General features: G+C 41.7%; 1 protein-coding gene across 1 annotated transcript in view; it reads right to left on the bottom strand.

Moving 5' to 3' along the window:
* The window catches only part of PKHD1 (PKHD1 ciliary IPT domain containing fibrocystin/polyductin), a 270,667-nt gene extending 258,756 nt beyond the window's left edge, over nt 1-11,911 (bottom strand). Inside the window, exons 1-6 of the mRNA XM_067294855.1 lie at nt 11,863-11,911; nt 10,662-10,739; nt 9,100-9,244; nt 8,027-8,126; nt 3,739-3,796; nt 1,818-1,896 (exon numbers count right to left, since the gene is read on the bottom strand). Of these exons, the coding sequence (XP_067150956.1) occupies nt 1,818-1,896; nt 3,739-3,796; nt 8,027-8,126; nt 9,100-9,244; nt 10,662-10,739; nt 11,863-11,911 (509 nt within the window). The remainder of the gene's footprint in view (nt 1-1,817; nt 1,897-3,738; nt 3,797-8,026; nt 8,127-9,099; nt 9,245-10,661; nt 10,740-11,862) is intronic.
* Nucleotides 11,912-15,020: the final 3,109 nt, after the last annotated feature.

The raw sequence follows: 15,020 nt of genomic DNA, 5'->3' as shown, positions 1-15,020 counted from the left end.
GAGACACTCCAACAAACAACTTCTGCTAGAAATCACCCAAACTCCTAAGAGCAAACTGCAGTATTCCCACCTTAAAGAACCATGAGGGAAAGAGAGACAGCTTCCACTGGAGAAGAGGAATCAGGTGGGAGCAATAAGTCCACAGTAATTAGCATAAGCAGCAAAGGGTGGTAATGATTCTTTGAGAATTAACAGGCAATTAAGGAAAACATGTAATTAAAAACCTACTATAATGCAAACACTTTGCTATGACCTGGGCTTCAGAATGCAGTTGTATGAGGTTTTATTAATAGAGTTTGTTAGTATCCAGATACCTTTCTTTTAAGGAAAAATGGAAGAAAATTGCAGTGTTGTGAAACAATTGACTTAACAACACTGGACCATTGTATTCCATACAAAGCCTGAAAAAAGAGTACAGAACGCCTTCATAAGTACAAAAATCCTTCCTTCTTTTGCCCTGAATCCTACCCAACATGACTGAGTCACAGATGTCTTTGTTGGAGGCTAAGTTCCCCCTAGTACATCCTAGTACATATTTACTGACACACAAACAAATATGAGTCAAGCGTTCCTGTGAAGCTACGATATGGACTTGTCTGGTATGCTGAGATTTTGAGGCCATTTCCTCTTTGGCTGCTTGTGAGATTATGCTGTAAATGAGTAATGTAGCAATGGAGCATGCAGGCATATCCAACCTGAAGTCAGATAGCCCAGCATTTCTTCCCACTGATCAAAGATTTCACAGTTCCACCAGAGGCAGGTGAAACTAATAAATATTGAACAAAGGATGCATTAATGGTATCCAGGGAGCAAAAAATGTAGGGCTGATACACAGGTGCAATTAGTGTGCCAGTAATCTACAACAGACTTATTTTCACTAGCAGAGAATTTAGTTACTTTTCAAGGGAACTTTCCACCCAGTCTGAGAAATAATTAGAAAACATGCAGTGGTCAAACATCTGCAGGTGTACACATCAGTAATTAGGATTTCTAGGTAACTAGTGGGGATATACACCTTCCCTGGGTCCTGAACAGGTCCTTAAAATGCCAGAGTGGCTATAGATTAATAGTTTCTTTAAAGTATCCACCTGGGCTTAGTTCTCCACTGCCATGGTCACAAGAGCAAGGAAAACAGAACCCAGTGAGACTATGAGAATATTTCCACACGTACAGAAATATATACGTTGGATCTGAGGTCAACATTTACACTCATTTTTGACTCACTGTGCTTAAAGTCCTGTTATCTTGGAATCACATAAAATTTGAAAATTTACCTGCTTTTCTGTGTTGTGCAAAACCACAGAAGCAGCAGGAAATAGAAATTAAACCCTTCTTGAGAGGCTGGAAGTGACCAGTGAAGGTTTAAAGCAGTAGAAAATTAAGCTTTTTGTCTCCAAATACTTCTGCTTTGCTTTTTGACTCACCATGAGAGCGTCTGCTTCAAACTAAAGTATTTCTAAAAATGCAAATGGAAGGGAAAATTTATTTAACTTTTAGATTCTGACATTATTTTAATTAGTTAAATTTTAATTTGCTAGCCAAAATAAAATCTACAACAAGCAGACGCAATTACAGTACAATTCACACTGAGCTGTGATTGACTGTGCTGCCAGTAAACAAACCAACTAGCTTAATGGACCAGTTGCAATTAGATTAACAAAGTTTGCTGGAGCCCAACTCATGAGATGCAATAAACCACAAAAGAAGGAAATGGCAATTCTGGGCCAACTGGTTGCAATTTATTGCTGTCAAGGAGTCTGATGGAAGAAATGCCAATTTACAGGGACTGGGTCAGGTAGCAGCTTATACATAATTACCCATCAATATAATCAACATTGAAGTCCAGGGTTTCATATCTTCCAGTAATTGTCTTCCCATAGAGCTCTATTAAATTTCCTGTTTGAAAGGAAATTGAGATTAAAGGGAGTCTTTCAAAAGCAGAATGTTTTTATTTGCAGATTTTGTGAGCTGAAGAAGAGAAATTCTTGGTCTCTGCAAAGTTTGCAGAGGGGTGGCCCACCTGGCTGCATGGGCATCTGCTCTCCGTTTCTATCAAAGTTCAAGGTGATTTGGCACTCAATTCACTTGTCCAAAAACAACCCTTCTTTGTTTCACACAAAAAATGTCTATTCTTGATTTTTCAGCATACCTCTAGCATCAGTACTGAGAAGATATTTCCCTCAACATACTTTGTTAACTAAAAAGCATCTCCTAATTGAACTCCCCTGCAGGACCTCCAGAGGTAATCAAACAGCATCACCCACATGCACTAAATGTTGGTGTGCTGTGTTTGTACAATAGACAGGGTCAGGGCCCAGAAAAGGACTTCAGCATAAGTTCATTTTTACAATTACATACAGCAGACGCTTCACTTTTAGGACAAGTATTCCAACATACTAGTGCGTGCGCTTAACTTCTTTTTCAAGGACTCCAGTGAAGCAGGGCCCAAAACAAGAAAAGTAATCATATAGAGGAATAAGTAGACTACAATACAATAAAGAAATACTTAGAATAAGCAGTTTAAAACAAAACCAAAAAAGTCAGAAACTAGAGTTATTTAGGGTATTTACATTGTAGATAAACACATCTCTCTCCCCTTGCGTGTTGGGTTTCTGAGTTCATTATAGACAGCAGTGGTCTAATGTATATGGTCCAAAAAAAAAAAAAAAAAAGTCAGTGATTCAAACACCCCGATGTTAATACCTACATTTGGCCAGATGAATCCCTCCCAAGGCTCCCTTCACTGTACTGACTGCCAGCTTGATTCATTTGCCAACACATAGGTGTCTTACGTCTTCTGAGGTACCCTGAGGTATCCCACATATCCCCCAACTGCGGGTCCAGAAGGAAGTGAGACTTCCTGGTCCTGTATCATATCTACCTGCCCCATGCAGCTCCCTTACACTCTGGGACATCTCAAATAGTACTAGATGCTTAGAGTCTCTCTCTTTTTCTGCACTATATTGGACGTCAGACATCTGACTAACATGGAAAAACAACCCTATAGATACCCTAAAGCAAGACATGTGAATCTGGAGCTGAAATCCACTCCTGGTTTCCAATTATTTTCAAGTGGGCTTAGGTGATTAGATCACTTAGGCACTTATAAATCTCAGAAAGTACCTCTCTGCACTCCCAAGAGACCAAAATATTTTGATTGATCATGACTTTGGAAATAAAATTTTCAAGCAAGTTTTTCCTAAGAAAGCCTGGAAATACCACCAGAATAGCAGTAGGGGATGAAAAAAGAAACAACATGTTTTCTAAACAGCAGCTAACTGTTCAGACCAGTACCAGTGATTGTCTTTTCAGGTAACTTTGAAGTCTGGTCTAAAACCTCATTAACCACAAATATGTATGGCATTATAATATCAGCACCTAATAGGTTGTCCTTGTTAAAAATACTATGAAAGAAATAAAACAGGTGACTTAGGAACTGAGATCGATTAAATGTACCCCCATACTGAACAACATCTTTCTGCTTGGGCAGAGCTGGGCTATGGAGACCAAGTGCCAAATGTCCCCATGACCATTTGCATTACCCATTTTACTCGTACCCAATGCAGAAGACTTTTCCCCTGAGAAAACCCATTTTCCTGTTCAGCATGAGCTTGGACATTAAGTTCTGGAGGTGCCCATTTTAAACCCCAGCCAGACAGCCCCCTCATAAGGAGAAAGACGATATGGAACATCAAATAATAATTAAAGTGGGCTCCATCTTAAAGAAAGATCCCATACCTGGGACGCCAGATGGTGGACTAATTTGGTAAACCACAGGTGTCTGTGCAGCAGAGAACTGCAAGGAGAAATTTGTAGTTAAATGGCAGTCGTTTTCACAGCAGCCTGACAAAATCTGATTACACATTGCTCTCAACACAGTTGGCAACCACATTTCAGAGACTCACACTTTAGGATTTGATCTTTGAAGTGGAGTCCTGCTCTGAAAAGGGAGTAAGTCCAGACATACCCTTCTTACCCAGGAGACTTGCTCCCCCTCTTCATTCAGAATCTGACTTGCTGCTATTTTTGCATTCTCTTTGTCTGTGCCCAAGTTGTCCACCCCAGCTTGAGACAACCCCAGATGTTTATTATTCATAAAAAATGGCTTTATAAAAATTCTAAGCCATTCTTTGTTTAAAGTCAAGGCCTCCATTTTTGTGGCATGGTGGCATCAATCCCTTCTCCCCTTGCCCCAATAAGATACTCTTAAAAACTATTTCTGCATCACAGAAGAGACACCCAAGCTAGCCTTCAACAAGCACGTTGGGTACCCCAAAGCACCTTAGCTAAGAAAATGCTTATATTGGCCCAATTTGAGCTCCATCTTAATGCAGTATAATACATCAGAAGTGTCTTCAGAAAAGCACTACCTTCCCCTCTGTGAAGAAATGGCACAGAAATACTGGAAATCTTCTCTGGAGTACTATTTCTGATTTGAACAGATTCTAAGAAGGAGCAGAGATATTCTGCTTGGAGAAAAGCTTCTCAGAAGATGGGAATAACACAGGGATCCTTTCCAAATGTAGAAGGGACATCCTCAGCCTCCCAAAGTAGCTGAAAGACACCAACACCTGACCTGACAGATGCTTTTTCTGCCTTTTCAATGGGCAGAGCAACCCTATTCCTTTTTTTAGTTTACACTAAAATCTGTTTGAGAGACTTTTTTAGCCAAATTAACTCTAGCAACTGTTTGTCTAGGCTGACAGCAAACCTATTCAAATGCTGTTGTGTGGGGGAACATTACTTAGTCAAGGACAAGAAGCATACATGGTCCTCAACATGCTGTTAACTCACTACATGTAGTCAATATTTTCTGCAAATGGACCTGTCCACAATCCACAGAAAGAAAGCCCAACAGGACCAAATACACGGAGGGCTTCAGCAGCAGAAAACTCTTATACCCAAGACCAGGATCTGGATACCGGAACTGGAGGGAAGCAAAAGGTGGTGGAAAGTCTTTCAAACTACTTTAAAAAAAAAAAACAAAAAACACAAAACCCACACTTTGGACACTTTGGACAAGGAGTGAGCTCTCTCCAGAGCAGAAGGTATCATCCAGGGCTGAAGACAGGGTTGCTGGATTAGTTGAATGTCATCTGACAGCAAGCAGATATACCTGAGATGGTATAGTCTGACTTCAGTAGGAACATACCAGGACAGCCAATGAAACAGAGCTAGATGTCTTGCCAAGGCCATAAGGAGGGATATGAAAAGGGAATGTGGGTTCTTGGACTAGGGCTCTATTAGTAAATAAACCTGGAACCTGTTGTTTGGCCCAGAAAACTGCAGGGTTTGTATTCATGTAGGGAAACTCTCTCTACCGACACCAAAGTGAAGGTGGCCTTATCCACACTGTGGGGAGCAGTCTGGCCATTACCCAGGCAGCATCTGGAGGAGAGGTAGGGAGAACCACCCAAATGCTGAATCCTTAGCGCAATTCCAGGCACTGCTGGGTAATGCATCCTGACTTGCTTTGCTAACTAATACAGACACAGCCTTGGGAGTCACAGGAAGACCTTGGGAAAAAAATGCTTCAGTGCTTTGTTTCAGTTATCTGCTCTGGAATGCAAGAGTGATGTTGTCATCTTTCTCCTGTAGCATTCTGGAGATAAAGAGTGCCATGTGAAAACTGAGGGTCAGATCTACCTTAAGCCCAGATACTTAAATACCTTGATAATCTGTAAAGGAACCTAGCTTATTCTGACTTTGTAAAATCTATTTATCTATCTGCTTTCTCAGGAGCTACAAACACCTTCATAGATCCAGGCTGCAGTACTGCTAACTGGCTAAATCCTGATTTCATTTAAGGTAACAACTGCTCAATTTCATTAACCCTACAGAACAAGGTAGGTTTCCCATGTGTGTTTATTCTCTGTCCCCATCCTCACAGGTTTCTCAGAGCCTTCTTCGCATATCTCCATCCTCCCCACCTTTTTTTTGAGCCTTCTCCCATCCTCACTTCCACTTGTGGATGCTGCTGTCAGGCCTATAAATAGCTTGAACCACTTGCATTTCCAGAATCAAATCAAGGACTCCACTGCATGTTCTCTCCAAGCTTTCTTTGAACACCATTCCCTTTTAGAGCTGAATTTTCTTCCCTCTTGGTCACGGTTACGTGATAAATGAATGAATAGCCACACACTGACTCCAGTGCTGGTCAGTGCAGAGAAGTAAAGGCAGCATCCCACCATACCCTGGGCTGGAGCTGATGCAGAGAAAGAAGTCAAAAAACAGCATGGAAATCCAGGGCCACTAGCTGACACTAAAGTCTGAGCTGTTCAGACTTGCTCCTGCCTGCAGCAGGCTTTTTCAATCTACTGCAGAGGGAAAATTAATTTTTAATACGCATAGCTCCCAGGTCCCAGTCCCAAAACAAAGAGACACATTGTGTTTTATTTAGCTTGGAATGTGTCTCATTAACAGCATCCCCTGGTGATTTTTCATCAGCTCTCTAAGCTAGCTGAACCACCCAATGACTCGTCAGCTTTAATGTGCCATTTACTGAAACACTGGGCTTTCTTGCTCGATACTCAAAGTTAGCACAGAGGTGGGACGTGACTTCCAAACACACCAGGCCTCATCCTCAAGCAAACATCCATGGTTAAGGATTCCACTCTGCAAGAGTTCCTGACACCATCGTCATCAACTGCTCTAACACCACCATACCCCACAACCTCCAAAGACAACGTATTTTGATGTTGAGAGCCAAGGGCACTAAATACTTTGCTGGAGGAGGGTGGGGTGAAAAGCTCTCATAGGCCTGGAGAGATGCCTTTTTCTGAAACCAGTGTGCCCATGGAAGGTATTCCTGCCCTTCGCTACCTGGCAGTGCTGACTGGCTGTGCACTAACACCCTACAGCTTGAGGGTAACACCAGAAGAAGCATCTTGTGAGCCCCTCAATTCAGTTCAGCTAGAATTGTCTGGGTTAGGTTAAAACTGTGTCTGTCCGTTGCTTGTGCTTGCATAGCTGCCTTCATGTAAAGTGGACTGGGATCATTCACAAGAACTGTGACAGTCAGGTACTTGAACAGGGGCCCTGGGAGGCTGTAAAATCTTCATCTCTGGAGATTTTCAAGACTCAGCTGAATAAATCCCTGAGCAACCTGGTCCGATCTCATAGCTTACCCTGCTTTCAGCAGGAATTTGGACTAGGGATCTCCTAAGGTCCTGTCCAACCTGATTGAGTCTACGATTCTGTGACTGTATGAACTGCTCTGCAGCAATGTGAGCAATTACAGTCAGAAAAGGGGCAGGCAAAGAGCCCTGTAGGCAGATTGAGATAGCATCTCCAGCCAGTAGAGCTGTGTGCAACACGAACCTCTCCACAGCCCTTGTGAATCCACTGAAGCATGGTATTGTGATCTGTTTCTGACTTCATCTCCAAATGGAAATATAGTGAAAGGCCCTAACTGATATTTCCAACAGGAACAAAGTCTAAGGGTCTTGGGCTGAGAACAAGAACACCTAAGGTTTGCCACAACATTTCAGACTGATGTGATTTTTAGATGTCTAGACTTATGCCTCAAGGTTCATTAGCTGCTTTCAACCTTTGCTTGATAAGCCCATAGCTCTCCATATACAATGTTAGCAAGACCACGTACACCTTTCCAAAGGCATTCAGTTGAAAGCTGAATGTTCTAGCAAATAAAGCCATGAGATTCATGGAAAGCATGGCTGATTGTTTAGTCAACTCTTCCGGACAATGCTAAAAGATTCACAGTAGGGTCTTCCTAATGCATGGCTTAAGAAATTCAAAAACAGCTTAACTGGGACCCAAATTTTTGCTTCAGAAAGACCTCCTGGATCACCTAGTCTATCCAGTGCCAGACTAATCCCTGAGTGCCTTGATGCATCTCATTTTAAAGGACATAAGTAGCATCTTAACTTCTTGTCCTGACAAGCAATCTGGCATACAGTATGAAGGATGTTATGCAGCATGTCTCCTGTGATATCAAGTCTAAAGTTTGACTCTCTTCAATACCTTGAATTCTTTATCATCACTTCTATTCTTGGTTGGTGGTTACCTTGAAAATATAGCTGTCTTTCTCCACCCCGGTCAGATTGTTAATCACCTGTCCTTCAGAGATCAGCTCCACATAATACAAACCTTCCTGAGGTGAAGACCTGGATGGAAAAATAAAATACATTATTTTTATACAGAATGAGGTTTATTTTTATGTAAATGCCAGATCTTTCATGGGGTCTACATGCTCGTCAGGTCCACTGAGGCTTTGATAGAGCAAAGAAAGTTTACGCTATTATATATAGGCCCAAACAGTCTACTCAAAAGCTAGAATTAAAAAGAAATTAGAACACAGAGCAAGAAATTCCAGATAAGTACAGAAAGTAATAGGGCTATATCAGAACTCTAACTATCCAAATTGTATGTAAATGCAAAACACATACATGCCCATTAGTGTTCGTTAATACTAATAACTAATTGTTATTCATTAGCATTAAAATAACCCAGGGCTGCCTAGATTTACAGGGCAGCTTGATCCTGGTTTGTAAATTAATGATGCATCCTTAATGCACATAGTTTCTCATCATAACATTCAACAGAAGAAATAACTCCCAGCTAAATCATAGAAGCAAGAGATGGAAGAGCCCCATTAGGGTCCCCTCTTATAGCCTCTTGAGAGACACTTAATCTTCTAGTCAAAAGAAAAAGATCTTTGAAATTATGACAGACTAGAAAAGGAGCTTGGATTGATCAGCCAACACTCAGAACCATATTTGTTTCCAGCTCTACCACTGCTTTTTTATGATCTTGGACAGGTCAAGGACACCAAAGGTGGTGAAATCCCTAGATTTTCTTGGGAATTGTGCATCTAAATAAGAACTAGATGTCTACAAGTATTTGAGTCTTAGCCTTTCCAAGCCTCAGGCTGTCAGACACACATGCTAGCGATCCTAGTGCTTCCTTAAGTTGAAACAAGAATAAATGCAACACAGCTTAGGAGACGCTCAGATTCAGTGATAGTAGCAGCCATGGGAATCTCTTACACTCCCAAACTGCCTGTATGGACACAAATAGAGTGAGGATCCTAGTATACAAATGACAGACATCTACCCACACAACAGTCAAGGATCATACCTTGTTCTGCATCTTATGGTGGATAAGTCAAAATAGGCAGGAGAGACATCACAGGGTAACCTGGGCAGGCCTTGATTCACTAGGGACACCTCCAGCTGGGACCTGCTGGCTGAGGAGGCATGCTCTAGCTGGAGAAATGTTGAACCTAAGTAATCAAAAATGAACCAGAAGAGATCAGTGAGGACATGATCACTCACATTCAGTCACACGTGATATAAAAATTGAGTGTGAAATTCACTGTCTCTTTAGCAGCAGTGCTTAGCACCCTTAATCAGGGTTTTTTAAATCAGGTTTGACCAATTTCATATTAAGCCCAAATTCGTCTTCCCATGCAGTTGCCTGGCTTTTCTGCCTCTAATGCAATACCTGGTCTCTCCCACACATATTCTACTGCAGAGATTTCTGTTTACTGGGAGTTTGAATCTGCTCAGCCATCTACACTGGAGCACCCATCATGCCCATATATATTTAGAGCACCTGCAAAACCAGTTGTTTCACAACCCCTTCTCATAGTTACACCGACAGGACCTCAGGTTGTCCTGGGCTGCAAGGTGGGTCTGCTTGGTCCATTTCTTTAGAGCAAGCTGTCCAAAAGATCAAAGTCTTTTCAACTTCAGAAAGCTATATTTTGTATTAATGTAAACTAGCATGCTTACATTTTGTACCTAACTTAGTCATACAATTTAGAAATAAAGAAGGCTTTTAAGCAAGTCTCCCTTTGCACACACTATCTTTATAGATGATTCCCAGCTTACAAATTCATTTTAAAGGTGTAAGCGGTTTCTCAATTTGCAGTCAACTATGCGGTTCCTCCTGCTCCTAGGAAGGTGTTTTCCTTTCTCCCCCAGCCTAGCTGTCTGCTCCCTGTGCCCCCAAAATGTCTCACAGACAGCTTGAAGTGTGAGCTCTCAGATGTGATTCCCTGTCTGCCCCACAGTGCTGTGGTGGGCACATCTCCTCCTTCCAGCTCATCCTCTCTAAAGGGACATAACACACAATTCAGACAAGCAAGACAGATGCCGTTCATCACAGTTGTAAATGACCAAGTCAGAACCTGAATATCTTAAATGAACTGCAGAGTACATACACTTGGCCTGGAAACTGAATCTCTTTCCAGGGAGCCAATATTCATCACTCCTGAAAAAAAATCAGGCTTAATTTGGGGCAGTTGGGTTTAACAGTTTTGGCATAGATCAGCAAGGCATATCAATTTGGCTTTTATCCAGATCTCATGTTCATCACTAGTGTTTCTGAAATTCCAGCTTCAGAGGACTTATGAATGGAAGAGACTCAAGTTTTCTTTAAAAAAAAGGGGGTGGGCAGAAGAGAAGAGATTTTCTAGCCCTGGGGCTACAAAAATAAGGCACAAATCAGACTATCACTTGAAAAAAGATTTTAAACAGGTAACCATCAACAATGGTTTATGAAGTAATAATTTCAAGCCAGTTTCAGGGTGCCACAGCCTGTGTATCTGTTACCTGGAATTTGTTGCTCCACCTCCAAATCTCAGAACAGAGCTGATTCTATTATTTTGACATATGCTTTATGAGTTAAAAACTCACCAGGAAGGGTAATAGTAATCCACGTTCCTCCAGCGACACTGCCCTCTCGGGGCTTAATATGCAGTCCTGTAGCTGTCACTGCAAAAATAACCCAACTATGTCAGGCCGAAGCGTAATACAAACATCAAACCCATCTCATTCAGGACAAGGCATATTTTATTGGCCCAACAGCTGTCCTCCTGCAATCCCACTCTCCACTTGATTTCTCCTTCGTAGGCATACAAATTTTTATATTACTTGCCCTTTTTATACCCAACTATCTACCCTCTGTAAGAGTCCTGCTTCTCAGAGAGGTGTTTTTTTGTTTTTTTTTTTTAATTCTTTCTAGACTTGGTGGACTGAACTACAGTCCGAGTGTCTTGTCCTTCTCAAAAATCAAAATGAACACAATAAACCTCGTGCTTATTGCTCCAGCTCTCAAAGAAATGTGCTTGCTCACTTCTGTACACTGTCCCCAAATTTAGGACTGCCGACATACCAGATCTGTTTCTGGCTCTGAGACAACCTGTCCAGCTCTTTCTTGCAGAAGTTCTTAGAAAAGAGAAACACCAGACTGGAAACTCATGCTTTATGAAATTAAGTCACCTGCAACTTGTCAGATAGTCTCTTTCATAAATGCATAAAATTTTCAGGTGATTTAGGCTTTTAGGGACCCTCATCTTCTGATGAGCATGGAGATGAACCAATGGCTATGAAAGAAAAGGCCAGCCAGCATTCAGATTTTTTTCAGAAGCCCTTATTTACAGTGATACCCAGTTTGTTGTCTAGCACTACAGCTGATTACCAGCTTCTTTACCACATGTCAACACAATCTCATATAACCATATTGACTAATCTAAACCCAACTATTGGACACGCAGCATGAACTCTTGGTGTCAACATGTAAAGAATCATAAGACTGTTGAGCAAATGGAAACCAACAAGCACAAGAGGAACCCAAGTAGAACAGAGGCAATTAACAACAAATCCAAGCACCCACCCTCAAATGCCTGCTAACTATGGAAACAGAACCATCAAAAGCCACTGATAACGGTTGCAAAAATCCAACATGCTACAGTCAATATCCCATAGCATCCAACACCTCTTAGAGACACCTTTGCATGCCTCACACTCAGTCAGGCTTTACCTAACCCAGAGGCACTGTGTTTTGCAGCTGTTGCATCACCAGCATGGTTGGGGACAATACTTCTGCAATACCCACCTGCAAAGAGCATCAGCTCAGCACTCAGAAATGGTCTCAAAAGGTTCATCTCAGACTTTGGGCTGGGATTTCACAACAGACTGGCTCCAGGATCTTAGCTCAGGCCCTTGGCTTTAATACCTTATCACCTTCCCTGTAACATTAAAAACAAACCCTGTCTGTATTCTTTCTTTATGTTGCAAGCCTGAGGGGAGAGCAGTGGACTGTTATATCAGACAACGAAGACTGATGTGGTTCAAAAATAAATCCCCGATTCATTTCCCACACTATATAAAAGACTGAAATAGTGCAAACCACTCTCACAGAAACATCCAACAGAACATTACGCCTCCCCAAGCAGATCACTTTCCAGCCCAGCTCAGGATGAGTTTTCCCCAGGGGATCCATTTTTTGTGGGACTGAGTCTGATTAGGGGCTATGCACACTTGAATTAGCGAAAGCATACACAAGGTTTAGAGTTATCAGCATTAAATTCTCCTAGCGCTGTGCTGCTTTGTGCAAAATTGTAACATCTGTTCCGCTAAACTAAACCATGCCATGGTCATTCTTCATCTCTGAAGCCAACATTTAAAAATATAGACCATCAGCTTCTACTGCCTTTGCCCTGGGTTTTGTACTAGTGTGGAAATAATCATGAAGCAATGATTTCAGCCAGATTTTAATGAGCAAAAACCCCAAAGCACAAAGATAGGCTGGACACCTTACCCAGACCATCCCTTGGTTGTTAAAACTCATCTCAGACCAGAGATTCAGCAAATGGTAAGAAGCTAGTTTAGGATTTAGGATTGTTGGTGTAAGGTCTAGAGGGCAAAACCAATCATCATATGAATCCGTGTACAACCAGTAATCCTCAAAGAGAGGACCCATACCCTCAAATTCAGAAGAGCAAAATGATACAAAAGCTTTCTTTCAGGACTTTTACATTCCTGCTCCACTATTTAGTTAGTAAAGGACAGACTTCAACTTTGTTAGGGACCAGTTCTGCCTCCGGGATGATGGTACCAAGATCTCCTATGTTCTTCCATCCAATGATTTTCCTTCCTTTCACTGATTGAAGCCTTCTTCTACATTGGTGAGTGCCTATCAGGTCACCTGAGACAGTCCAAACAACCGTCCATCATACTATCTGCTCTGCAGTTTTCTACAAATGTTTGTAGGCCCATCAAAACCAAGCCAATTGAGCCAATTAGCAGGTACATAATGAAACATCTTAAAAATAAATAAACAAATGAAAGGAACAAAGCACCCAGGACTAGTTCTTTGTGGAATACTGCTACAGTGGCTCTGAGGATATGATGATTTGACTGATTACTAAAGGGACTGATGCCTGTTGAAAAGTGATCTGCAGTTTGTAGAAAAAGTGCTTTTGACGCTGTTCAAGGGATGTGATCAAATTCTGTCCACAAGAGCTGAATATTGCTGAGGTACTACACGTTCCTTACTCAAGTGAAAGGGGGTGGGTAGATGAACTTGCTTCTCTGCCAGACATCACAAAAAGGAGTTTTAATTAAGTTGGTCAAAGCTTGGAGAAGCTATCATTTATTAACACCCAATACTGATCTGGTCACTGAGATGTTTGCAATAGCAATGTACTGATCTCGTGTTAAAGAAAAAGAAACAGAGAACACAAATAATTGCTTAGGATAAGCCGCTTGGGCAGGAAAACAGTGATAATGGCAGAAGAGAACAAAATACAGATCAAAGACAGCTGCGTTCATTGCAGATCCTAATACAAGTAGATCTGTAGCACAAAGCAACTGGTGCTAAAGATCAACATCCACACTGTAAGCATTTCAGGAGCATTACTCCGCGCTAGCTCTAGCCTAGCCCGAAGGACTGAACACCTACTAATGGTTGGAGTGTATTTGGTGCATATCTTGCTGTTTAAATTTATTCAGAAGGACTTCAGTTTGTACGCTAAGACAGTTTTCTGATATGAAACAAAGTACCATACGTGGAAACAAAAAGACTCACTTTAAAATGCCCTCCTGGATCTAAAATGAACACTAATGGCAGATATTGTGTAGTCTCCAAAGCACCTGTCCCTCCCTTAAAGTGGGGGGCTTTTTTGTGGAGATCAGAGTGGAACATAATGCACCCATAGTGGGCAGTTAAGAAGCTAAGTCTGCTGGTGGGACCTCTAGGACAGAGAAACTTTATTGCAAAACAGATTGTTTTTTTATATGCTTCCCCCTAATCCACTCAAAATGGTGATATTGCCATTACCACAAGCAGTACACTGGTTTTAAGTTCATCCAATTACTGTGCGTTATGGTCACAAAATCACAAAGAAAAAGCTTCCTCGGAGCTTCTGAGTAGGAGCAGTTAATACCTAGGGCTGTACGGTGGAAGAGCTGCAGCTTAACACCCTGGGAAAAGCACAACAGAGGCAGGATGCTCTGAGAGCTGAGGCGTTGCCTTACCCATAAAGAAGCTGTGGCTGAAGAGAGGTAAATGGTCTCTCATTACAGAGTTAAGCACCAAGTGAAGAGCATGTTTTTCATAGTCACAACTGATAAACACACCTGGCCTGCAGAAATGAGGCACGTACGCAATATCAGGTATTCTCTACTCTTTCCCCCTGCCTTTTCTGGGAAATCCAAACATATGAGAAGTTAGACCAGATATAAAAGTGATGTAAAATACTGGAGTAGCAATGTTGCTGCTACTGTCTATTATATTGCAAGTGCTGCTTTAACTGTTCACTTGATGTTCCTTGCAGGCTTTACGACTGAATTTGTAGGGGTCAGAGTCCACAGTCTTGATGCATATGGACCTTGCATTTTAAAGCAGGCATATAAAAGACATTTTGAGTTTATTGCTATTACTCTTCTTCGGGCTTTTTTTAAGTATTACTTACCTTATTCTATTTGCTCTTCTTCCCTTTCTCAGATGAGCAAAGTGTGGAAGTACAGATGCCAGAATAGCTGTTCCATCCCTTTAACATCTGCTCTACTGCAATTCCAGGTCCACAGTTGTGTCAGGCACTCAGGTCAGTCCCCGCGTGGGTCACTGGCCTCATTGCGCTGAAAACCACCGGACTAGTTTCTCAGCAGGCTCAATGCCCATCACAGACAGAGCTCAGACCTGTCCATTGGGCAAGTTTAATTATTAACATAAGCTACTTGCTACTGTTAACTATTTTGTTCCAAGTCTTT

The sequence above is a fragment of the Apteryx mantelli genome, chromosome 3, assembly GCF_036417845.1.
Source record: "Apteryx mantelli isolate bAptMan1 chromosome 3, bAptMan1.hap1, whole genome shotgun sequence".
NCBI lineage: Eukaryota > Metazoa > Chordata > Aves > Apterygiformes > Apterygidae > Apteryx > Apteryx mantelli.
The sequence above is the reverse complement of the archived record's forward strand: the minus strand, read 5'-3'. Positions and strand labels throughout refer to the sequence as shown.